The following is a 27,164-nucleotide window of genomic DNA, read 5'->3' as shown; positions in this document are numbered from 1 at the left end:
GAACAACTAAAATTGAACAAACCACTAACTACACATACATTGGGCTTAAAAATCAGTTCTACGGGAAATTTTCATCTGGCTGTGAATGAACTGAAAGAGAAAGCAAGAAGGGCTTTCTATGCCATTAAAAAATCAATCCAAATAGAAATCCCAATTAGCATTTGGCTCAAAATTTTTAAATCAGTAATTGAACCAATTGCACTCTATGGCAGTGAGGTGTGTGGGACCGCTAACACAACAAGAATTTGCAAAATGGGACAAACACCCAATTGAGATCCTACATGCAGAATTCTGTAAAAGTATCCTCCGGACTCAAAGGAAAACCGTAAACAATGCATGCAGGGCAGAACTAGGCCAATATCCATTAATAATTACTATCCAAAAAAGAGCCACCAAATTTTGGAAACACCTAAAAATGAGCAACCCCCACTGCTATCATTACGAAGCCCTGAAATGCCAAGAGAGGACCATAAAGAAAAATACCCTCAGTCAACTAGTCCTGGGACTCAGTGAAGTTACTACTAACACTACTAACAATAACCAGCCCCAGGACAGTGACATTGTAACACAGAGAATTCGACCCAACACAATCGTCACTAAGCAAAATGAAAAATATCTGTCATGTTGGCAGAAACAACAAAAACCCAAAACAAACTCAATTGCTACTTGACCCTAAACAGACAATAGAACATGGCTGATTACCTGACCATGTTAAAGGATAGCAAACTGAGAAAAACCTGACAATGTACAGACTTAGTGAACATAGCCTGGCCATCAAAAAAGGCAGACACAGGCAGACCTGGCTACCAAGAGAGGACAGGATATGCTCTCACTGCAGTCAGGGAGTGGTGGAGACAGAGATGCACTTCCTCACAGCTTGTAGAAAATATCAGGGCATAAGGGAGAATTTCTACCCAAAATTCACAAAACTTTTCCCTGAATTCAATTGTGTAACCTTAGCGGCACATTATGTTACAGCTTGCCATAAACAGAGGGACAACCATTAAATCTAAGAAAAGAGTATATACAAATTATATGAATGTATATTATACACTCAGGGATATATCTGTTTGTACACTATATGGATAGACCCTGCGTTTATGTGTTCAACCATAAATGTTTTTCGATGCTTTGGCAACATAAGATGTACCTTGTCATGCCAATAAAGCGATTTGAATTGAATTGAATTGAAATTGAGAGAGAGGGTGAGGCAGGCGGGTGAGACAGGGGGAGAGGGGGAGAGGGGAGGGGAGGGGGAGAGGGGAAGGGAGGGGGAGAGGGGAGGGAGGGGAGAGAGGAGAGGGGGGAGGAGAGAGAGAGACAGAGGGAAGGAGAGAGGGCGAGTGGCCCGCGGCCGCAAATGGTGCCAAGCCCCGGGAACGGGCGTGAGCCGGCTTGAGGCTCTGAGAGATGGCCGGGCCCGGTTGCCGGGGTAACCCTTCCCCCACTTCCCACCCTCCTGAGCCCCACCCCACCGCCCTCCCGAGCCCCGCCCTCCGAACCCTGGCCCCCCGCCCGAGCCGGCTTCAAGACCGCCGATTGCGGCTGGGTCTGCGCTGGAGCCAAGCCCCGGGAACGGGCGTGAGCCGGCTTGAGGCTGTGAGAGAGGGCCGGGCCCAGTTGCTGGGGTAACCCTTCCCCCCCTCCCGAGCCCTGCACCCCGCCCTCCCGAGCCCCTCCCTCCCGAGCCCCGCCCTCCCGAGCACCGGCCCACCCGCCTGAGCCGGCTTCAAGACCGCCGATTACGGCTGGGCCTGCGCGCCGCGCGGGGAAGAGTGAGAGAGAGACGCCGCCGCTCATCAGCACCTCAGAGCCGGCCGGTGCGCGAAATAGCCGGCCGGACTCAGGTCGCGCTCCGGGCCAACGTTGACACACACGCTCCGGGCTGACGTTGACGCGCGCGCTCTGGGCCGACGTTGACGCGCGCGCTGACTCCCGCCCCGCCCGCCTGTACTAAGATAGCGGCGATGGCTACGCTCGCCTCAGTCCCGCGCCGCAAGCCTTTAGAAAGATGGCGGCGATCGCGGGCCGCTTTTTGAGCAGGACGGGAGGTGCCTAGCTCGGGCGTGGCTGGGCAACAGAGGCCCAGGCTTCGAGGCCTGCAAAAACGGTGAAAGGTAGGAAAATTATAGAGGTTAGAGAAAAGATTTACAAATTAATTAACTTTTTTTAAAAACAATTTGTGTTTTAAAAGCAACTTTTTTTTTTGCTGGAAATCTAGATTTGAAAAGAAACACGCAGAAAGTGGGAAAAGGAAATGAAGAGTTTGGAATCAAGATGGCGGCCACTCACCTCAGCTCAGAAGGATTAGGCCCGCCCACACACGCACCGTATTGGTCAACCGTCAGGTCACTGAACTGTAGGATTGGTCAATCGTCACGTCACTCGACTCTAGGATGGCCAGCACGCGCAATGAACCCGCCCCCGTGACGCAGCGACTGGTCGACCGTCACGTCGCTCGACTGTACGATTGGTCAACCTTGACGGCACTCGATGCTAATGAGTGGATAATGAGCGGAATTTTGAACGTTTATTGTAAACCGTCGTCACAATTTTTGTCTGACCGAAAAGTAAATATGCTTATGACCATTCCGGAATCGTAAGCTTTCTTTTGATGTAACACATGTGTAGGTACGCTCTATAACTTTTGAGTGTATAGAGGACAGACAGACAGACAGAAGGACAGACAGACAGAAGAGCTATTTTATATATATACTAGCTGGGGAGCCCCGCGTTGCGAGGGCAATTTTGGGGCGCTTGGTCTCCCTGCCCCTGTGTGTCCCCCCTCTCCCTGTCATGTCCTCTCCCTGTCCTATCCCTCCCTCCCCTCCCCTCTCTCCCTTCCCTCCCTCCCCTCCACTGTCTCCCTCCCTCCCTCCCCCACCCCCAAACCTACCCTCCCCCACCCCCCCCCCCTCCCCCACCCCCCCCCCCCCCCACTCCCCCACCCCCTCCCCCACCACCTCCCCACTCCCTCCCCCTCCCCCACTCCCCCTCCCCTGCCACCCTCCCCCTCCCCCACTCCCCTCTGTCCCTCTCTCCGGCCCCTCCCCCTGCCTAGCGCCTGAGGTCCGGAGCGGAGGTCCGCTGCGTATCGCGCGGCTGATGGACGGCCGCTGTGGGCGGGCGGGGCATGCGCGGTCAGTGCGGGCGGCGCATGCGCGGTCAGTGCGGGCGGCACGAGCCCCCCGCGATTTGCCGAGGCTCTCCCCCCCTCCGCGATTTCCCGAGGCTCTCCCCCCCCGCGATTTCCCGAGGCTCTCCCCCCCCCGCGCGATTTCCCGAGGCTCTCCCCCCCCCCGCGATTTCCCGAGGCTCTCCCCCCCACTATTAAATTGTTATTTAATTCCCTAACACATCATTAAAATATTTACCTTAGTTCCCTAACACACAGAAAGTGTGGGGGGAAAAATTGTGAAAAATCAAGATGGCGGCCACTCACCTCGGTTCAGAAGGATAAGGCCCGCCCACACACGCACCGATTGGTCGACCGGTCAGGTCACCGAAGCGTAGGATTGGTCAATCGTCGAGTCACTCGACACTCAACTGTAGGAAGGAACCCGCCGTCCGATTGGTGGACCTCGACGTCACACGGATGCTAATGAGCGGAACGCTGAATGTTTTTGGGATACCGCGGGCGGGATTTTTGTCCGGCCGAAACGTAAATACGCCTATGACCGGTCCGGAATCGTAAGCTTTCTTTTGAGGCGACGCGCGCGTCGGTACGCTCTGTAACTTTCAAACGTATAGAGAACGGACAGACAGACATCGGGACAGACAGACAGAAGAGCCGCTTTATATATATAGATAGATAGATAGATAGATTAAGGGCAAGAGGATAACCAGGGAAAGAGTAGGGCCCATTAGGGACCAAAGTGGCAATCTGTGTGTAGAGCCGGAAGATGTGGGTGAGATTTTAAATGAATATTTTGCACTGTATTCACTATGGAGAAGGACGATGTAGGCATAGAAATCAGGCAGGGGGTTTGTGATATACTTGAACAAATTAGTATTGAGAGGGAGGAGGTACTAGCGGTTGTAGCAGGCTTAAAAGTGGATAAATCCCCAGGCCCTGACGAGATGTATCCCAGGCTGCTATGTGAGGCAAGGGAGGAGATTGCAGGGGCTCTGACACAAATTTTCAGAACGGCCACAGGGGAGATGCCAGAGGACTGGTGGACAGCTAACTTGGTACCATTATTCAAGAAGGGTAGTAGGGATAAACCAGGGAATTAAATGCCAGTGAACCTAACATCAGTGGTAGGGAAATTATTGGAAAAAATTCTGAGGGACAGAATTAGTCTCCACTTGGAGAGGCAAGGATTAATCAAGGATAGTCAGCATGGCTTTGTCAGGGGGAGATCATGTCTAACCAATTTGCTTGAATTTTTCGAGGGGGTGTGTGGATGAGGGTAGTGCAGTTGATGTAGTCTACATGGACTTCAGTAAGGCTTGTGACAAAGTCCCGCATGGGAGACTGGTCAAGAAGGTAAGAGCCCATAGAATCCAGGGCAATTTGGCACATTGGATCCAAAATTGGCTTAGTGGCAGGGGGCAGAGAGTGATGGTCGAAGGTTGTTTTTGTGACGGGAAGCCTGTGTCCAGTGGTGTACCGCAGGGATCGGTGCTGGGTCCTTTGCTGTTTGTAGTGTACATTAATGATTTAGATATGAATGTAGGAGGTATGATCAGTAAGTTCGCAGATGACACGAAAATTGGTGGAGTGGTAAATAGCGAGGAGGGAAGCCTCAGGCTACAGGATGATATAGACGGGTTGGTCAGATGGGCAGAACAGTGGCAAATGGAATTTAACCCTGAAAAGTGAAAGGTGATGCATTTTGGGAGGACAAGGCAAGGGAACACACAGTGAATGGTAGGATCCTAGGGAGGACAGAGGATCAGAGGGACCTTGTTATGCATGTACATAGATCCCTGAAGGCAGCAGGACACGTAGATAAGGTGGTTAAGAAGGCATATGGGATACTTGCCTTCATTAGTCAAGGCATAGAATATAAGAGCAGGGAGGTTATGATGGAGCTGTACAAAATGGTAGTTAGGCCACAGCTGGAATACTGTGTGCAGTTCTGGTCGCCACACTATAGGAAGGATGTGATTGCATTGGAGAGGGTGCAGAGGAGATTCACCAGGATGTTACTTGGGCTGGACCGCTTCAGCTATGAAGAGAGACTGGACAGGCTAGCGTTGTTTTCCTTAGAGCAGAGAAGGCTGAGGGGGGACCTTATTGAGGTGTACAAAATTATGAGGGGCATAGATAGGGTAGATAGAAAGGAACTTTCCCCTTAGTAGAGGGGTCAATAACTAGGGGGCATAGTTTCAAGGTAAGGGACAGGAGGTTTAGAGGGGATTTGAGTGAAAACTTTTTCACCCATAGGGTGGTTGGAATCTGGAACTCACTGCCTGAAAGGGTGGTAGAGGCAGGAACCCTCACAACATTCAAGAAGCATTTAGCTGAGCACTTGAAACGCCATAGCATTCAAGGCTATGGACCAAGTGCTGGAAAATGGGATTAGAATAGATAGGGCTTGATGTCCGGTGCAGACACGATGGGCCGAAGGGCCTCTTTCTGTGCTGTATAAATGTATGACTCTATGACTCAAAGCTTCCTGTACATTGCCCTCAACCTCACAAGACAGCACCCCTGCACCACCAGTGTGACATTTTCATTTCCTATACCAAACATTCTTGTGGCCTGAATGAGATTGCCAATTCAATGAACAATAATAAGAAATTTTGTGCTGTAAACTAATGGCCACAGGAAAGTAGATGCAATCTGCCCAATTCACTTCAAATATGCACACGGGACTTACAGTCAGCAAAACCAGTCTCAAGATTTTCATCCCATCAGTCTGAAAATGATTTGAGTTAAACTTTCAAGGGCAAGTTGACTCTTCTAATTCACTGTGTCACTCAATTCGACCGAAGCCTATATTTGATCAGCTGATCGTGTATTTGTAGATTTTTTCTAATGAGGAAGCAACTTTTGTCAGGTTGTATGGTCTCGAGTCAAGTGTGTAACTTTGTTCTAAAACTCACCAACAGGTCCCAACCTAAAATCAGGATTTTTTTCTGGGGGTGGGGGAAGGGCAAGGATTTGGAAAGAGATTAAAGAAACCAGGCAAGACTGCAACAATAGAAAGGAAGCGCTCTGTGACAGAGTATTGTCATGCCAATTGGAGACAAGTTTCTTTACAAGCAATTTTGGGAAAACTAAGATGGGATAGATGTCAAAGCCAGGGCTCAGCAGTGTAAAATTAGACCAACGGGGCAAAAAAATGGAATACCATAGATTCAAACCTCAGAAATAGGTCATCCAAGCCATCAGGTATGTGACTGCTCTTTGTTAGAGCAATCAAAATCAATCCCACCACCCTGATTTTGCCCATTATCTTCCTCTGCTTCAACTGTTTATCTACTGTTCTCTTAAAAGTGGTCTGTGCCTTAATTGCTCCCTGATGCAAAGCATTCTATGTTCAAATGATTCTCTAAATAAAGACATTTCTTCATACTTCTCTCCTCAGTTCCAGTGGCAATTTTAAATTGATGAACCCTCATTGCTGGCTCCCCACCCATGGAAATAGAGTATACAGAGAAAAACTATTAAAAACCTTCAATGTTTTAAACTCTATTGAATCTCCTCAGCCTTCTCGTTCTCATCTCTGGTATCAATCCTGGTGAATCTACATAGTATGTTCTCTATGGTTTTAATGTTCATTCTACAATAAAGTGTCCGAATCGCACACAGCCCTCTAACTGTGGCCTCCTAGTCCTCGTTTTTCCTATCAAAAAGTTATTGGCCCAGAAATTCGAGTCGGGGGCTTGCCGCGCGTGTAAGCCCCCGATCTGCACTTACCCGACGCGCCGGCCGTTGAGCTTCAGGGACGCCTGGAATTGCGGTTTTAAAATGTTGACTCCCGGGCAGCGTCTGACGTCACGCCGCCCAGGAGTGCAGCCAGCGCGAAGCCTGTAGCGCGCTGTGCAACTGAGACACGCCCCTTGAGGTCTCAGTTTAATTGGACATGCCCCCAATGTTTCTCACAAGCTGCTAAGCATTTTTACATGCAAAGCAGCATTTTAAATAGGTTTTTGGTATTTTTATGAAGCTTTTGGTAACTTTTATAAACTTTTAAAAACGTTTACATTATTTTGAAGAATCTGAAGTAGTTTTAAACAGAATTAAAGCAATTTAAAGACTTTTAAAAGCCCTAAAAGAATTTTTTAAATTCCATTTATTTATTTAGCAATGTCGTCATCATACGTGTCTTCACACTGTTCCCTTTGGGGAACTGTATGAAGTGGTGGAAGGCTTTATGGCCGTGATTAACGCTCATTCCGTGACCGTAACCATCTTTGAACCAGCCATTAGGGTGGTTAGTCCTATGGCGGGAGGGTTTTACAGGCTCCCACAAGCTGTACAAGGAGGGGGGGCCACCCACACCCATGGACGCAAATATCCCACTGGATGTCAACCCAGAATTTAGAGCTCCGACTCCACTTGCCGGGACTGTCTGGAGCGGGGTTCGAAACCCTACCCCGTCTGGCCCAGCGGCGGGGATCCTACCGCTACGCCAAAGGCCCAATCCGATTAGCAACGTGAAATGGCTGGAATGAGCACAATTCACGGCATTAAAAGAACTCACAATTGAACTGATGATGACCTCAGCAATCTCCTCAACGAGGTGGAGGCGCAGCGCCTGCTCATCATTGGTAATGAGAAGTCAAAGGCGCCGCAAAAAGGACAGATGATAGCTTGGTCTTTCAAGTGGCAGCATAGGGCACCAGTCACGGGGAGGGAAAAGGCGCAGGAAACGTATGGGTGTCACCTTTTGCACGGAGTGGGCCTTTTGCGTAGCGGTAAGCATCCCCGCCGCTGGGCCAGAAGGAGTAGGGTTTCGAACCCCGCTCCAGACAGTCCCGGCAAGTGGAGTCGGAGCTCCAACTATAAATTCTGGGTGGACATCCAGCGGGATACTTGCGTCCGCGGGTGTGGGTGCCCCCCCCCCCTCAGATGGGTTGTGGGAGCCCGTAAAACCCTCACGCCATAGGACTAACCACCCTAATGGCTGGTATGAAGATGGTTATGGTCACGGAAGGAGTGTTAACGTGGCCAGAAATCCTTCCACCACTTCATACAGTTCCCGAAAGGGAACAGTGTGAGGATACGTACGACGATGACCTCTTGCGCAATGCACCTCCTTGGACCCTCAGGCGCAGATGCAAGGGGGCAAATCGTGCAATTGTTAAATTTTTCATTTTATTGACATGTAAAATGTTGGCCCAGTAATTCCCTTCCAAACGCGCGAGTACGGTCGGGGTACTTACGCGTCTGGCCGGAGGAAATGCCGGTTTTCAGCATGCACAGCGCATGCGGGGAAAACCAGCATTTCCTGTCCTCTGAACGAAGGGGATCAGAGGCAGAACGCGTGCGACTGTACAGGCAGCGCGTGCGCAGTAAAATTTGCCGCTTTCATTCATGCTTTCAGTGAGGTCAAGTCCTTACAACTTACACATGAAAAAAGCATGAGTACAGTTGCTCCAGAGGCTGCGGAGGAAGATATTTCTTATCGTGGAGCTTCTTAAAGGCAATATTTTTGTTTGGGAAAGGGAGGAAAGTTATTTTAAGAAATGCTGAGGTAAGTTTTAAAGTTTATTTTCGTTTTTTAAAACGGGTTTTCAGTACTGTAGGTAGAAGGATCAATTGTGGCTATGTGAATTGAATTTGCTGTGTTTATTAAATGTGAAAATGACTCCAACATTTTTAAGAAAGAAACTTTTCATCAGTAATATGTATGTATGTCCGCATATATTCCTTTACATATATGTATGTATGTTTTATATTCCTTTACTTATGTGTATGAATGTATGTGTATTTAATTATGACTTTCAGAGAAAGTAACTTATTGGAAAATCATAATTAAAAACATACATTCATACACATAAGTAAAGGAATATAAAACATACATACATATACGTAAAGGAATATATGCGGACATACATACATATTACTGATGAAAAGTTTCTTTCTTAAAAGTGCTGGAAATGTTACATTACTCATTTTAGAACACTCATTTTCACATTCCATTCACACAGCCACAATTGCTCCTTCTACCTACCGTTCTGAAAACCCGTTTAAAAAAAAAAATTTAAACTTTAAAACTTACTTAAAATTTCTTAAAATAACTTCCCTCCCTTTCCCAAACAAAAATATTGCCTTTCAGAAGCTCCACGATAAAATATATCTTCCTCCGCAGCCTTGGAACAACTTTACACATGCTTTTTTCAAGTGTAACTTGTAAGGACTTACCCTCACTGAATCCATGAATGAAATCGACGAAGTTCACTGCCCAAGCGCTGCCTGTGCAGTCGCACGCGCTGTGCCTCTGAACCCCTTCGTTCAGAGGACTGGAAATGCCGGCGTTCCCCGCATGCGCTGTGCATGCTGAACGCCGGCATTTCCACCGGCCAGATGCGTGAGTACCCCGACCGTACTCACGCATTTGGACACGAATTTCTGGCCCAATATCTCACACTTCACTGTAATAAATTGCAATTCTGATAATCTGTCTATATCCTCCCAAAGTCTTTTATGGGCCTCCTTGCTGGTTGCCAAACCCTCTCCTTTTATGGGAGGTACCAGCAGGTGCATAAAATAATTAAACCTGATTTAATAGCCAATGGATAGAGTGTTCCCAAACATCAACCAAATACCTACTTGCACAGGCTTGGTTTATTTTCAATAGATCGTCTGCCCTAGTTAGTTACTGAAGATAAGTTTGACCTGGGCCTAACCACTAAAACTTGAAAAGAAGCCAGAAAAACACTAGGGCAAGGATTTTCATACACTAATCGATCTCATGTTTCCTTCGTAATTTCTCTTAAGGTTCTCCTTAGCACCTAAATGCAGCAGCTGCCTATCATGTCTATCCACTGTGTGAAATGTAAATTGCAGTGGGGATACTTTATGCAAGTTCTTCTACTGACATTGAAGTCATAAATAAACATTATTAAAAGCTACAGTAATATCAGAGTGCCATAGTGGAGGAACTACAGTATTAGAATACATACTCCCTCTCCAAATAAAAATTCTTTAGCTGCAATTTTACACTCTAAACCAAAGTAAACAAGTGGTGGCAGCAACAGGACAGTGTAGTGAGCAACTTGGACTTACCGAGAACTTGCCCATCCCATCAGGAGATTAAATGCAGCCCAGATTAAAACTCCAAGGCCTAAACCAATGGTTTTCAGAATTGGAACAACAGTAATATTTCCTGAAAACATAATAGAGAAGAAACCATAATATTCAGTTCTTGAATTGATTCTCAACTTGTGTGAATGCACCACTACCAGAGTGTAAACTGAACTTTACTAACCACTTCTGCATGGAATGAATATGAAACTGTACTCTGCACCATGTTGGGATATAGATTTATCTGTTGGTAGTACCTAGATCAGTGTTTTTTTCCATTCAGTCACAGATGTGAGTGTTGCTGGCAAGGCCAGCAGTTATTGTCCATCCCTAATTGCCCTTGAGAAGGTGGTGGTGAGCCACCTTCTTGAACCGCTGCAGTCTTTCTGGTGATGGTACTCTCACAGTGCTGTTAGGTAGGGAGTTCCACCTCACCTCTGGAATTCAGCTCTTTTGTCCATGTTTGGACCAAGGCTGTAATGAAGTTTGGAGCCAAGTGGTCCTGGCAAAACTCAAACTGAGCATCAGTGAGCAGGTTATTGGTGATTAAATGCCGCTTGATAGCACGGTTAACGACCCCTTCCATCACTTTGCTGGTGATTGAGAGTAGGCTGATGGGGCGGTAATTGGCCGGATTGGATTTGTCCTGCTTTTTGTGGACAGGGCATGCCTGGACAATTTCCCACTTTGTCGGGTAGATGCCAGTGTTGTAGCTGTACTGGAACAGCTTGGCTAGAGGCGCGGCTAGTTCTAGAGCACAAGTCCTCAGCACTGCAGCCGGGATGTTGTTGCCAGCATCTCTGCAATTTTTTTCACCTGTAATACTGGGCTACCATTAATGTGTTAATGTCTCCTTTTACTATGGTAATGTTACTAGCAGAGTGTTTAAAACTATTTAGAAGATGGTCATATAGGTATCACAGTCTGTTATACTTACAGTTTGGCTACCCCAAGTGCTACAAGGCATTGCAAGCCTGAGATCAATGGGACTGCGCTATGGCTGTCTGCCCTTCCACTTTTGAAAGTTAAAGACAATCTTGTTATGCACACTCTACTCCAGTCGTAGCAGGTAAAATCAGCTGCTATATCTTTAGTCATAGAGTTATACAGCACAGAAAGAGGCCCTTCGGCCCATCGTGTCCGCGCCGGCCATCAAGCCCTATCTATTCTAATCCCATTTTCCAGCACTTGGTCCATAGCCTTGAATGCTATGGCATTTCAAGTGCTCATCTAAATGTTTCTTGAATGTTGAGGGTTCCTGCCTCTACCACCCTTTCAGGCAGTGAGTTCCAGATTCCAACCACCCTCTGGGTGAAAATATTTTTCCTCAAATCCCCTCTAAACTTCCTGTCCCTTACCTTGAAACTATGCCCCCTGGTTACTGACCCCTCAGCTAAGGGGAAAGTTCCTATCTATCTACCCTATCTATGCCCCTCATAATTTTGTACACCTCAATCAGGTCCCCCCTCAGCCTTCTCTGCTCTAAGGAAAACAACCCCAGCCTGTCCAGTCTCTCTTCATAGCTGAAGCGCTCCAGCCCAGGTAACATCCTGGTGAATCTCCTCTGCACCCTCTCTAATGCAATCACATCCTTCCAAAAGTATGGCGACCAGAACTGCACAAAGTATTCCAGCTGTGGCCTAACTAGCATTTTGTACAGCTCCATCATAACCTCCCTGCTCTTATATTCTATGCCTCGGCTAATGAAGGCAAGTATCCCATATGCCTTCTTAACCACCTTATCTACCTGTCCTGCTGCCTTCAGGGATCTTTGTACATGCACACCAAGGTCCCTCTGATCCTCTGTCCTCCCTAGGGTCTTACCATTCATTGTGTATTCCCTTGCCTTGTTAGTCCTACCAAAATGCATCACCTCACACTTTTCAGGGTTAAATTCCATTTGCCACTGTTCTGCCCATCTAACCAACCCGTCTATATCGTCCTGTAGCCTGAGGCTTCCCTCCTCGCTGTTTACCACTCCACCAATTTTCGTGTCATCTGCGAACTTACTGATCATACCTCTCACATTAATGTACACTACATACAGCAAGGGACCCAGCACTGATCCCTGCGGTACACCAATGGACACAGGCTTCCAGTCACAAAAAAAGCCTTCGACCATCATCCTCTGCCTCCTGCCACTAAGCCAATTTGGATCCACCGTGCCAAATTGCCCTGGATCCCATGGGCTCTTACCTTCTTGACCAGTCTCCCATGCGGGACTTTGTCAAAAGCCTTACTGAAGTCCATGTAGGCTACATCAACCGCAGTACCCTCATCCACACACCTAGTCACCCCCTCGAAAAATTCAATCAATTGCTGGGCAGCTATTCCTGTATTTTAATCTGTTGGTACAACTAAGGAGGACTAATGTGCAAATCAGCTGCTGCTAAAATAATGAGAGGTATAAACTACTTAGAGAATAACTGCTAAAATTTTATTTGCATGTCAGTTGTTCTAATCCAATGCATTTCTTTTGCTAAATTGCTTAAATAACTGCTTTCATCAAATGCAAAAGCAATTTTACCAAAGCTACAGTGCAATCGTAAGTTAACTACATTGAATTAGATTACAAAAGCAAAATACTGCGGATGCTGGAAATCTGAAATAAAAACAGAAAATGCTGGAAATACTCAGCAGATCAGGCAGCTTCTGTAGAGAAACAGAGTTAACGTTTCAGGTCGATGACCCTTCATTAGAACTAGATTAGCAGTGCACGAATGAGAATTAGTGTATGACTTATTACGTACTTATTCAATGGATCAATTAGTTAATGCCACAGAACTACTAATTGATCAATTGAATAGTATGTAATGATATTAAGTGGTGTGGCTTACGATTTAATGCAAATTGAAAACAATGCTCAACCTGGGTGAACTCAAATGCACCTTAACTGTTAAAAGTTAGATGAAAATTGGGTAATTTCTCTTGTAATTCTATTAATTTCACTGCTAGAGAATAAGAAAACATAGACCAAGCTCTGGTCAGAGCAGTGGATACTGTCATGCTTTTCCTGCCTATCTCCAAACCTGAAATTCTTGAAACATTTTGAAGTATTCAAGCTAACATTATGGGCTCGATTTTAACTCAGGTGCGGGCTGTTGTCGCGTTATCCGAATTTTGTGTTTCCCACACGAATCTAAATGGATGTGGGAGATTGATGCAATTTTAACTCAATTGGCCAATTGATTTCCAGCGTGTGGGAAGCCTTTGCAGAGGGGTTTTCATGACTGAAAGTCCCCTCCGATGACATCATCATTGCTGCTGCATTTAAGGTCCACAGCAAGCCTTGCTTCTTTTGCAGGCTTCCAAGCTTCCTCCATTTGGTGTCAGAGGGACCTGCAGGAAAGATGACAAGCGGGAGGGCAAGAGCAGCTCCTCGCTTTGACGAGGCGGCACTGCAGGCATTGGTGGATGGGGCTAGGGCCAACAGGGAGGTCCTGTTCACTTCATCAGGGAGGAAGAGGTCTCTCACTCAGACCAAGGCTGTGTGGATGCAGGTGGCTGACGAGGTCAACTCCTTGGGAGTCACCCGCAGAACCTGGATACAATGCAGGAAAAGATTTCATGACGTTCAGCGCACTGGAAAAGTGAGTATGAATTTCCCATCACCCTCAATCTGATCTCCATTGCCTTTCCTCACCAGCACTCAGCTTTAGCAATCTCTTCCTCCACATCGCAGTTGACACTGACATCCATGCACCCTTACCCATTCCCTCTCTCTCTATGCTCACATTAACATAACTATTCCACCATGCAGCCCTCACTCTCCATCACTCGGATGCTTTGAACACAGGGAGGGCCCTTGGTCTTGCAACCTCACTCCATCTTTGTCTCCCTCTAAGTATCTATGCTATGCAATCTCTACACTCACTCCTTCATTCTCACTCAACTTCCACTTGTCTCCCTCATTGCAGGAAGAGAGAGCTCACAACAAGAGAGAGCGAGCCAGGACAGGAGGAGGGCCACACTCAATAGCCCACCTGGCCCCCTGGGAGGAGGCCGTCCTGGAAATCATGGGCATTGAGGACGATTTGCGCATGGGGGACGGACAGACGGGTGCAACAAAGCAAGCTGGTGACAGAAAAGTTTCCCATCTCTCTCTCTGACATTGCATGAGTCGCTGATAATGATTGTGAAGCTGTAACAGATGCACTTACGAGCATCTGCAAAAGGCTATGTGCATGTAGCCTTTGCATCACATCTCTGACTCTTTCCTTTACTCCCCCACAGGACCATCACAAGCATCCATCCCCCCTAGCCAGGAAGAAGAGGCTGAGCAGCCAGACTCCTCAGAGGAAGCTGCAACCTCTAAGGGCGCAGCGTCAGCAGAATTCAGCGCACCCAGCACCAGCACAGACACTCACACCTCGGTGGGATCTTCGGGACATAGAGTAGTGTTGTCACCTGGTGTATCACAGCTCACAAGTGAGCATCAGCAGATTGTGGAGACAGGGACAGCAGTGGAGAGTCCTAGTCAGAGGGCGCAGGACTCTGCCAGCTCGGCTCAGCAGCATGTCGACCCTCTGCCTCTGGGTCCATCCATAAGATCAGAGGTGATGGAATTCCAGGCACAGATGCAGGAGTCTCTGGCAGGTTTTGTCTCCAGGGTCGCTGCGAGTGTGGAGCAAATGGAGGAGTCTATAGTGAACATGAGCAGAGCCTTTGTGGAGTCATTGGCGCATGAACGCATCAACACGGAAAGGATGGCGACCTCCGTGGAAACGATTGCTACCTCCGTGGTAAGGCTGGCTACTGTACAGGAGAGGATGGCTACGGTAGAGGAGAGGAGGGCTACGGCCATGGAGGAGCTTAGTCGCCAGGGTATGGAAAACATGGTAATTGTTCAGAATAGAATGACATCTCTTGAGAAGCGATGGGCATCTATTGAACAGAGAAACCAGACCTTCATGGAAGTCCTTCTGAGTAGGACTGCCATTGCAGATACGGGTCCCCATGGCCCCCCTGATGTGCAGCAAGGTGCTCTCCAGCCACTTGCAGGCGTGGAGGGGGACCTGACCCATGAGAGGGAGGTTGGTGGCAGACCTCAAGGAAGTGGGGGCTCCTCTCCAAGCGCTCTCACTTCCATGCCACTGCAGAGCCCTCGGTAAGAGCCCCACCGGAGTCCACACCCAAGTGAGATAGACGTCTCAACCCCTGCACAGCCGCAGGAGCAGCAGACTGTTGACGAGCCCTCACAGGCTCGCAACCCCAGAGGACGCCCGCCAAAGGTGTCGAGACAGGAGCAGCAGGAAAGTGAGCAAGGGGCCTCCACATCTGCTGAAGCCACAGGGGAAGCACTACATAGAAGCACACGTAAGAAGAAGATAAAGCAGAAGTAGTCACAAGGGTAGTCACTTGGGTGAAATTTGATGTATTGTTAGAAAAAACCATCAGATTAATAATGTTAATAAAAAATCTGATGGCTACTGCTGTAGTTGTGGCGTGTGTCATTTCACGAATGGGACATTCACATTGAGGGCTTAGGATTACTTGCAATTGTCAGTATGCTGGTCAAATAGCTAGGAATCCGCAGGGTCTTGGCCATTGTCGATGCTCAGGTAAGAAGCTGCGAGGCAAAAGTGTTTGATTGACTAGGCTAAGCAAATCTGGCCAGGATGAGTGCGTTCCTTGCATCCCGGGCAGCAATGTTCTTGTGTAATGCTGCCGCTCGTTGATGGGCTTCTGCAGGATGTTCGTTTTCGCCCTCCTCCTCCTCATCTGAGGAGTATATGTGAGGAGCCACTTGGTCCTCAGGAATCTGCAAGCCACGACGCTGTGCCATGTTGTGAAGTGCACAGCAAACCACGATGATTCTGGAGAACCTGGCTGCTGAGTACTGCAGGGCTCCACCTGATCTATCCAGGCATCTGAAGCGCATCTTCGGTTTGCTCAATAATGGATCTGGTGGAAATGTGGCTGGAGTTGTAGCACTCCTCAGCTTCGTTGGCTGGCCTCCTCAACGGCGTCATCAGCCACGTCCTCAGGGGATAGCCCTGGTCTCCAAGTAGCCATCCGTTAAGTTGGTCTGGCGGACTGAATAGCGGAGGCACACTAGACTGGCGCAGTATGAAGGAGTCATGGCAACTGCCAGGGTACATGGCACAAACATGCAAAATCTCCTTATGGTCACACACCAGCTGAACGTTGAGGGAGTGGAAGCCCTTGCAGTTGACAAACATACCTGGATTGCGATGGGGTGCCCTAAGGGCCACATGTGTGCAGTCAACAATGCCCTGCACCCTTGGAAAGCCTGCCAGCTGAGCTAATCCAACTGCTCGCGCCGTGACACTTGCTCGATCCTTGGTGAAATGGATGTGATTGTGCGCGAGGGCAAAGAGGGCATCGGTTACCTGCGTGATGCAAGTGTGTGCGGCCACCTGGGAGATGCCGCTGATGAGCCCGAGGCAAAAAAGTTGAGTGCGGTGGTGACTTTGACGGCCACTAGTAATGCTTGTCCACCTGGTCCTCTGGGCAGCAGGTCTTGCTGTAGCATTGCGCAGATGTCAGTCACTACCTCTCGCAAAAGTCGGAGCCGCCTTTGGCACTGCTGCTCAGACATGTTGAGATAGGTGACCCTGCATCTGTAGACCCTGTTTCGGGGGTATCTCCTGCGCCGACGGGCTTCCAGGCGCTGGCCCCTTCTGGCCTGTGCAGCCTCAGGTGGGTGAGCAGCAGCCTGGCGCTCCTGCTGCTGCTGCTGTTGTTCCTGGTTCTGCTGCTGCCGCGGCTGGTGCTCGAGCTCCTCTAATGCCCAGATGGGAAGGAAATAAATGGCTCCCATGCTTCTGGTATATGCCTCCGTAGAGGAAGCGCTGAGTGAAGGTGGCGAGAGGGGTTTCCCAGGAGGCCACACTGGAGATGGGTGTGAGGCTCCAACCTTCCACAGGTGTGGTTAAGCCTTGTAAAAGTTGTCCCAGACCTGAGACCACCAAGTCTTGCCACCTGCAAATGATGGCTGATCAAATCTCCTCTTTAATGGTTGACCTGCAGTTGATAGTTAGCAATCCAATAGTGCTCCCACCAGGCGTTTTTTACGTGGGAAAAGGGTTAAAGTTGCAAGGGCCTGTTAAAATAGGATTATAGAGGCCATTTAGTGGTAATTAAGGGCCTTAAAGACCAATCCCGCCTGTTGGATGTGGGACGGAGTCGGGACCATCAGACACGCCCGAGTTAAAATTGCTCGGAGTCGGGAACGAGGCCGCGGGCGGGGGGGGGGGGGTCCCGCCTGCCAGTTTTTGTGATTTTTAACACCCCGCATGCCTCCAAGCCCGACTCCACGGCTCAAAGAAAATCGAGTCCTATGGCTCAGTGCAAAATTACCACCCAGCATGGAACTGAGCCAAGAAAGACCACAAATTTGATTACAGGAAACTTTCGATTTACCGGCACCTAAATAATCGGAAATCTTGGTTAACTAGCAAAATTCAGGAGTAGGTTCAGGTAAGTTTTACTTCATTTTGTACTTGCCTTCCTCGATCTGTTGCTGTGCAAGGGTGTGGCTGCAGCTGTTGCTAAGCTACAGAGACGCTTGGAACTTGTGGCCATTGTTCTGCACCTGTTGCTAAGCAACAGGGTTTGTTGCTTTATACGGAACTCTCAGCTCTCCGTATCTTTTACTATAGCTTTCGGTTATCCGGAATTTTTGATGAACTGGCACCACGTCGGTCCCGTCGGTGCCAGATAAAAAAAAGTTTCCTGTACTATGCCAAGTTATCTGATTCAGGGCACCAGAAAAAACACTACAATTGGCCTCAGTGCCTTTGCACTAGGGAGGAGAAAATCCAACCATGCATTCCTGAGTACTATCTTATGTTGCAAAACACATGAGTACTCAGGATTAGACTTGGCTGTGAATGCTTCCCATAGCAGAACAGTCTGCCAACACTTGCCGTCTTAGCTCAAGGTTGAAAAATGATCACTTGGATCAGGTACCGAGTTGCTGCCCGCAGCCTTAGAACTATATCCCAGCCTGAGTAACCCTCTAAAATATACTCAAAGAACCATCTAGAAATAAATCATAGTGCTGTTATCGTAGACTAAAAGAGAAAAAAGAAAAATTCTGAACTTCGAGACAGGGAAATAGTGATGATGAACCTCAGGAAAGGAGGGAAGAAAACTGGCCAAAGAAAATGCATTAATTGAAGTATGTTGCTCGGTTTCCTGATGAAAACATTAAAAAAAAAAACTTTGATCTGTTTTAGTTGATTAAACTCATGCTTTATTTGTCATACAAATTTTAAGGCTGCCGGTACCTCATTTTGAATATAGAAATTCATCCTTCAGTGACTGCAGAGAAACACATTCAATTTTGAGGAGTAGAAATCCATTAACATAGGAACATAGAAACAGTAGGCCGTTCAGCCCCTCGAGCCGGTTCCGCCATTCAATGAGATCATAGCTGATCTGCGACCTAACTCCATATACCTGCCTTTGGCCCATATCCCTGAATACCTTTGGTTAACAAAAAGTTATCAATCTCCGATTTAAAATCAACAATTGATCTAGCATCAATTGCCGTTTGTGGGCTTCTACCTTAGTTAACAGTCTCTTCCGTCAGACTTTATCAAATGTCTTCTGGAAGTCCATATAAATAACATCCATAGACATTCCCCTGTCTACTTTAGTCACCTCTTCAAAAAATTCTATCAGGTTTGTCAGGCATGACCTACCTTTCACAAATCCATGCTGGCTCTTTCCGATCAACTGAAAATTTGAGGTGTTCAGTCATTCTATCCTTAATTATAGATTCTAGCAATTTCACAACAACAGATGTTAGGCTAACCGGTCTGTAATTCCCTGGTTTCCCTCTCTCGCCATTCTTAAAAAGCGGAGTGACATGTGCAATTTTCCAATCTAAAGGGATGGTTCCTGAATCTAGAGAAATTTGGAAGATTATAGTTAGGGCATCTGCAATGTGCTCACCTACTTCCTTTGAAACCCTGGGATGGAAACCATCTGATCCCAGGGATTTGTCACTCTTTAGTGCCATTATTTTCTTCATTACTGTTATTTTACTTACATTAATTTGATTGATTCCCTGTCCCCATTCAATATTGGTTTCTTTGGGCCTTCCGGCATGCTATCCTCTTCTTCTACTGTAAATACTGACGTAAAGTAATTATTCAACATGTCTGCCATTTCCCCATTGTCACTGACAATATCACCACTTTCAGTTTTTAAGGAGCCGACATTGCTCCTGACCACCCTCTTTTCCTAATGTAATTGTAAAAATTCTTCATATTGATTAAGCCTCAAGGCATCACCATTTAAAATAAAGCATTTTGATTAGGACAAGTGGGACTCTGGACAAACATATTTAAAGCTGTAAGTTGTACATGACATGGCTGTGCAAGTGGAATGGAACTACGCAAGATGCTGGAAAGCCAATTACTGCTGTTCAACTGAAATTGAGATCCAAGTAGTAGAACAATCAGTATGTGAGAGGTCTGTACCTAAATTGCATGTACTCAAGCAAATCTTCAACATCAGCTGATCTATAAAAGAAACTGAGAGAAAGAGTTGCCCATTGCAAACTGCACAACAGTCCATGACTAAAAACATTTTGACAGCTTATAACTAGTCAATGAAATCTGCCCTGCTCCATTCATCACTCGTTCCCTGTCTTTATTCTCTTTTAGTCCATGATAACAGCACTATGATTTATTTCTAATTGGTTCTTTGAATACATTTTAGAGAGAACTGAGCTCAAGCAGAAAGCACTGCATTCCACCAAATGTTCTCTATAAAAATAATCAAGTGTCAGACAATGCTTAACTACAATTTCCAAAAGTATACATTTGGAAAAGTATGGGCTAATAAATGAAAGTCAGCATGGATTTGTTAAAGACAAATCGTGTTTGACTAACTTGATCGAGTTCTTTGATAAAGTAATGGAGGGTTGATGAGGGTAGTACAGTTGTTGTACATGACATGGCTGTGCAAGTGGAATGGAACGAGGCCAGTGTCGGGAGGAGCAGAGAGCGGTGGTACAGTGAGTACTTAAACTCACTTTCGTGGGCTTTTTTTTTATACAGAGGCCAGTGTCGGGAGGAGCAGAGAGCGGCAGTACAGCGAGTACTTAAACTCACTTTCGCGGGCTTTTTTACAGAGGCTTACCAATCTCACAGACCAGCGGCGGCATTCCGCAGCCACGTCACGATTCAAAAATTGATGTGGGCAAGAGGAAGCAGCTGATTGGGTGAATATGGCCAGGTGAGTATTTATACTACTCTATAGTTTGACAGTTAAGGTTAATAGTTTATACAATTTAGAATGTCTTAATTTTTGTGGTTATAGTTTCTAAGGTCTCTGTTGTGTATCGCGGAGGGCTAATAACCAAGGGCTCTTGAGTATATCATTTAATTGTAGTGTAATTAGTGGTATTGATTTGATTTAATTTAAGTTAAATTAATTAAAGGGTACGTCATGGCAGGACAGCTCGGCCCCGTGGCATGCTCCTCCTGCGCTATGTGGGAAATCAGAGACACTTCCTATGTCCCTGATGACCATGTGTGCGGGAAGTGTATCCAGATGCAGCTACTGACAGACCACATTGCGGCGCTGGAGCTGCCAATGGATACATAATGGAGCATTAGCGATGCTGAGGACATTGTGGATAGCACGTTTAGGGAGTTGGTCACACCGCAGGTAAAGGCTGCACAGGCAGGAAGGGAATGGGTGACCACCAGACAGAGTAGTAGGCGCAGGCAGGTAGTGCAGGGGTCCCCTTTAGCCATCCCCCGCTCAAACAGATATACCAATTTGGATATTGTTGAGGGAGATGGCTTATCGGGGGAAGGCAACAACAGCCAACTTCCTGGTACCATGGGTGGTTCTGCTGCACAGGATGGGAGGAAAGAGTGGGAGAGCTATAGTGATAGAGACCCCAGTTATTCACAATATATATTAATGATCTAGACGAGGGAACTAGATGTAATATCTCCAAGTTTACAGACGACACAAAGCTGGATGGGCGTGTGTGCTGTGAGGAGGATGCAGAGAAACTCCAGTACGATTTGGACAGGTTGGGCGATTGTACAGGGCCTTGGTGAGACCGCACCTTGAGTATTGTGTGCAGTTTTGGTCACCTTACCTGAGGAAGGACGTTCTTGCCATGGAGGGAGTGCAGCGAAGATTCACCAGGCTGATACCTGGGATGGCAGGAATGACGTACGAGGAGAGATTGTGTCAATTGGGCTTATACTCACTGGTGTTTAGAAGATTGAGAGGGGATCTCATTGAAACGTATAAAATTCTGTCAGGTCTGGACAGACTAGATGCAGAATGGATGTTTCTGATGGCCGGGAATTCCAGAACCAAGGGTCATAGTCTAAGGATAAGGGGTAAGCCATTTAGGACTGAAATGAGGAGGAATTTCTTCACCCAGAGAGTGGTGAACCTGTGGAATTCTCTGCCACAGAGGGCGGTGGAGGCCAGTTCATTAAATATATTCAAGAAAGAGTTGGATATATTTCTTGAGGCTAAAGGGATCAAGGGATATGTGGAGAAGGCAGGGACAGGGTACTGAATTTGGATGATCAGCCATGATCTCATTGAATGGCGGAGCAGGCTTGAAGGGCCGAATGGCCTACTCCTGCTCCTATCTTCTATGTTTCTATGGGCAGATGTATGGCAGATGTAGTATAATGTGGATAAATGTGAGATTATCCACTTTGGTGGCAAAAACAGGAAGGCAGATTATTATCTGAATGGTAATAGATTGGGAAATGGGGAAGTGCAATGAGACCTGGGTGTCCTTGTGCACCAGTCACTGAAGGTAAGCATGCAGGTGCAGCAGGCGGTTAAGAAGACAAATGGTATGCTGGCCTTCATAGCGAGAGGATTCGAGTACAGGAGCAAGGATGTCTTGCTGCAGGTGTACAGGGCCTTGGTGAGACCACATCTTGAGTAGTGTGTGCAGTTTTGGTCGCCTTATCTGAGGAAGGATGTTCTTGCCATGGAGGGAGTGCAGCAAAGATTCACCAGACTGATACCTGGGATGGCAGGAATGACGTATGAAGAGAGATTGGGTCGATTAGGCTTATATACTAGAGTTTAGAAAAATGAGAGGGGATCTCATTGAAACTTATAAAATTCTATCAGGACTAGCCAGACTAGATGCAGGAAGGCTGTTCCCGATGGCAGGGGAGTCCAGAACCAGGGGGTCACAGTCTAAGGATAAGGGGTAAGCCATTTAGGACTGAGATGAGGAGGAATTTCTTCACTCAGAGAGTGGTGAACCTGTGGAATTCTCTACCACAGAAGACAGTTGAGGCCAATTCATGAAATATATTCAAGAAGGAGTTAGATATATTTCTTAAGGCTAAAGGGATCAAGGGATATGGGGAGAAGGCAGGGACCGGGTACTGAATTTGGATGATCAGCCATGATCTCATTAAATGGCCGTACAGGCTCGATGGGCCGAATGGCCTACTCCTGCTCCTATCTCCTATGATGTTATGTATATGGACTTTCGAAAGGCATTTGGCAAAGTACCACATAATAGACCCGTTAGCAAAATTAAAGCCCATTGGATTAAAGGGACAGTGGCAGCATGGACACAAAATTGACTAAGGGACAGAAAGCAGAGTGGTGAACGGTTGTTTTTCAGACTGATGGGAAGTATACAGTGGTGTTCCCCAGGGGTCGGTAGTAGAACCAACTGCTCTTTCTGATGTATATTAATGAACTGGACTTGGGTATACAGGGCATAATTTCAAAGTTTGCAGATTACACGAAACTTGGAAATGTAGTAAACAATGAGAAGGATAGTAACAGACTTCAGGAGGACATGGAGAGACTGGTGAAATGGGCAGACACATGGCAGATGAAATTTAACCCAGAGAAGTGTGAAGTGATACATTTTGATAGGAAGAATGAGGAGAGGCAATATGAACTAAATTGTACAATTTTAAAGGGGCTGCAGGAACAGAGCTACCTCGTGGTATATGTACAAAAAATCTTTGAAGGTGGCAGGACAAGTTGAGAAGGCTGTTAAAAAAGCATAAGAGATCCTTGGCTTTATTAATAGAGCAACCTAAATCACCTCAAATCTAGCTCCCCAGACACCCTTCATTTCAAAGCCTTTCAGACCCAAGAGCTAAACCCAGAAAAAGAGTCCCCTGAGTCAGCTGCTACGGAAACTAAGTACTCAGCCGGACCCTGACCAGCCCCAGACCAACACAGCCGTCCAAACACCAATCCGAGTGAACCAAATCATTAAAAAATGCAAAGAAACCTACCTGGAACATTGGAACAAAATAACCGAAAGCCAAAGCAGATTAGAATGTTACCGGGCCCTAAAAAGAGAATATAAACTGGCAGACTACCTCACGACCATCAGAGACACAAAACAGAGACAGACCCTCACCAGGTACAGACTAAGCGACCACCAACTGGAAATTGAAAAAGGCAGATACAAGAAATCCTGGCAGCCTAGAGAGAATAGAATATGCGATCAATGTCTGGCTGGCGAGGTTGAAACAGAAATGCATTTCCTCCTAAAATGCGAAAAATTCAACACATCAAGAAACATATTATTCAACAAGCTAAGCCAAACAACCCCAGATTTCAAGGAATTGGATGATCTGTCAAAATTGAGATTAGTCCTAGGAGAAGGAGACAGACCATACCTTGGGGCCAAATATGTAACAACATGTCACAACCTGAGGACTGTTTAAAATTAAGACTGTTTAAAATTAATATTGAACGTACCAAATGAAGTACAAAGACTGTTTAAAATTAATATTGTTTAAAAGTAATATTGTATGTACCCAACAAATGTCAAATCGATTGACACCTACAGAATGTTGGAAAACTGTACCTTTTTGCTATGTAAGCTTTGGCAATATGGTTCTCTGTAAACTTTCATGCCAATAAAGCATTTGAACTGAACTGAACTGAGTACAAAAGAAAGGATGTTATGCTAAACCTTTTTAAAATACTGGTTACTCCTCAGTTGGAGTATTGTGCTCAATTCTGGACACCACACGTTAGGAAGGACGTCAAGGCCTTGGAAAGGGTGCAGAAGATATTTACTGAAATGATACCAGGGATGAAGGACTTCAATTTATGTGGAGAAAATGGAGAAGCTGGAGTTATCTTCCTTAGAGCAGAGAAGGTTAAGAGGAGAAATAACAACAGAAAATGCTGGAAATACTCAGCAGGCCAGGCAGCATCCGTGGAGAGAGAAACAGTTAACGTTTCAGGTCTGGGAGCCCCTTCTCCCAGACCTGAAACGTTAACTCTGTTTCTCCCTCCACGGATGCTGCCTGGCCTGCTGAGTATTTCCAGCATTTTCTGTTGTTATTTCAGATTTCCAGCATCTGCAGTATTTTGCTATAAGGTTAAGAGGAGATATGATAGAGGTGTTCAAAATTATGAGTGGTTTTGATAGAGTAAATAAGGAGAAACTGTTTCCAGTGGCAGAATGGTCAGTAAACAGAGGACACAGACTTAAGGTGATTGACGAAAAGAACCAGAGACGACATGAGGAAACATTTTTTATACAGGGAGTCGTTGTGATCCAGAATGCACTGCACTGCAGGGCTCGTCCAGAGTGGTCCAAGGAGCGGAAGTGTTGTTTAAGGATGCCAATGGTCTGCTCTATCAGATTCCATGTGACAGCATGGCTTTCACTATATGCATGCTGCCCACATATGTGTGGGTTGCACAGCGGAGTCAAGAGCCAGGTGGTCAGCGGATAGCCCTCATCACCCAGTAGCCACTTTCTGTTTTGGCGTGGTGGCTCAAATGCTGTAGATACAGCGGACTGCCGCAGAATGAAGACATCATGGATGCTGCCAGGATACTGAGCATTGATTTGCATGATAAACCGAGTATGGTCGCACACCAGCTGGACATTGATGGAGTGGAATCCCTTCCGGTTGCGGTACATCTCCGAATTGAGGTGCAGCGTTTGCAAAGCAACGTGTGCGCAGTCAATGGCACCCTGCACCACAGAGTGTGCTCACTCCGCCTGCTTCTCTCTGGCAAGAGAGAATGAAATGTATTCAGCTCTCCTTGCATAAAGAGCCTCACCCACCTCCCTTACACAGGAGAGGACGGAGAACTGGGACATGTTACAGATGTTGGCTGCTCAAGCCTGTAAGGACCCCGGCGTTTAGAAGTTCAAGGCCACGGTCACCTTTACAGCCACTGGCACTGCCGTCCTCACCCTGGACTGAGGCAGCAGGTCTGCCTGTAGCAGGTGGAAGATTTCACCTCCTTAGTAAAACGGAGACATCGCATGCACTGTTCCTCGCTGAGGTTGAGATAGGAGAATTGCTCCCTGAAGACCCTGGGTGGATATGGCCTCCTGTTGAGAGCCCTTCTCACCTCCTCTTCCCGTCTCTTCCAGCAGCATGTCCTGCTCTGTGTTGCCTCTGCTCATTCTCCAGGTCATGCTGCAGGCCAAAGGGAATACAAACTACTGCATCCATGTTTGGGAGCAACTGGTCTGAGCAGACCCTTGCAAGTCAGTACCAAGTCCTTGAGCACGTGCCACACCACTCCTTGTAGAATTTAAACAACTTTAAAGAATTCTAGAAAGCACCAAACACTTGTACAAACTCAGCAACAGCTAGTAGAAATTCATCAACAAACAACCTGTAAATAGGTGGTGATCGCTTAAAATAACACTGGCGTGGGGTCCTTCCCACTGCTGAACGCATATTCAGCTGTGCGAGGTTAGCTCCAACGTTAAGGTCGAAAATGGCAGCTCTGGCCTCAAATCAGCATTACTGTCTACTCTGCATACTTATGGCACACACTCCCAGCGCCGATGCTAATGCCCTCACCAAAATGGCATCTGTTGCAGCCCGCACCAGAAGTGTGCGCGCGTTGCTCAGTTGCCATTTTCGAGCCAATTCGGTAAACATAGCACCCAAACAACGCTACTGAATTTTTAGCCCAAGAAGTCTTACTACAATTATATAGGGCCTCACCTGGAGTACTGTGTACATTTTTTGCTCTCCTTACCTGAGGAAGGATATACTTGCCTTAGAGGGAGTGCAACCAAGGTTCACTAGATTGATTCCTGGGATGGGGGGATTGTCCTATGAGGAGAAATTGAGTAGACTAGGCCTATATTCCCTAGAGTTTAGAAGAATGAGGTGATCTCGTTGAAATGTATAAAATTCTTAAGGGGTTTGACAGGGTAGATGCTGGGAGAATGTTTCCCCTGACCGGGGAGTCTAGAATTAGGGGTCACGATCTCAGAATAAGGGGTCAGCCATTTTGGACTGCGGTGAGGAGACATTTCTTCATTCAAAGGGCTGTGAATCTTTGGAATTCTCTACACCAAAGTGCTGTGGATGCTCAGTCATTGAGTATAACGATATTTTTTGGATACTAAGGGAAACAAGGGATATGGGGATAGTGCAAAAAGGTGGAGTTGACGTAGAAGATCAGCCATGATCTTATTGAAAGGTGCAACAGGCTTGAAGGGCCGAATGGCCTACTCCTGCTCCTATTTCTTATGTTCTTATATTCTTATGATTGCTCATCTTAATTGCAGAAAAGTGCATTTACACATCAGCTTAGCTACTGTGCTGCAGAAACCTGAGTATAAGTACAGATTTTTGTTATTGATTATCTTCAGCGCAAACTCTAAGAATGCTGTTTGTTTGTTGTCTAAAGCAGCGTGTGAAAATGTGACCCTTACTGCAGTGATAGAAATGTGTCTTTTTTTATATAGTAATTTAGATTATAAGTGTTGGGTCCCTGATTGCATAAAGAACAACTGCTTGTATTTATATAGTGCCTTTAACATAGTAAAACGTCCCAAGGTGCTTCACAGGAGTATTATTAGACAAAAATTTGACACCAAGCCACATAAGGAGAAATTAGGGCAGATGACCAAAAGCTTGGTCAAAGACGTTGGTTTTAAGGAGCGTCTTAAAGGAGAAAAGAGAGATAGAGAGGCGGAGAGGTTTAGGGAGGGACTCCAGAGCTTCGG

General features: G+C 46.7%; 1 protein-coding gene across 3 annotated transcripts in view; it reads right to left on the bottom strand.

The window, feature by feature from the left end:
• Window positions 1-27,164, bottom strand: part of tmem144b (transmembrane protein 144b) — a 175,608-nt gene that overhangs the window by 115,095 nt on the left and 33,349 nt on the right. For all 3 annotated transcript variants that reach the window (XM_086010619.1, XM_086010601.1, XM_086010610.1), the window contains exon 5: window positions 10,187-10,286. In XM_086010619.1, coding sequence (XP_085866745.1) covers window positions 10,187-10,286 — 100 coding nt within the window. The remainder of the gene's footprint in view (window positions 1-10,186; window positions 10,287-27,164) is intronic.

The sequence above is a fragment of the Somniosus microcephalus genome, chromosome 2, assembly GCF_052327205.1.
Source record: "Somniosus microcephalus isolate GS21.2 chromosome 2, FLI_Smic_1.0, whole genome shotgun sequence".
In the NCBI taxonomy this organism is placed as follows: Eukaryota; Metazoa; Chordata; class Chondrichthyes; order Squaliformes; family Somniosidae; genus Somniosus; species Somniosus microcephalus.
The sequence above is the reverse complement of the archived record's forward strand: the minus strand, read 5'-3'. Positions and strand labels throughout refer to the sequence as shown.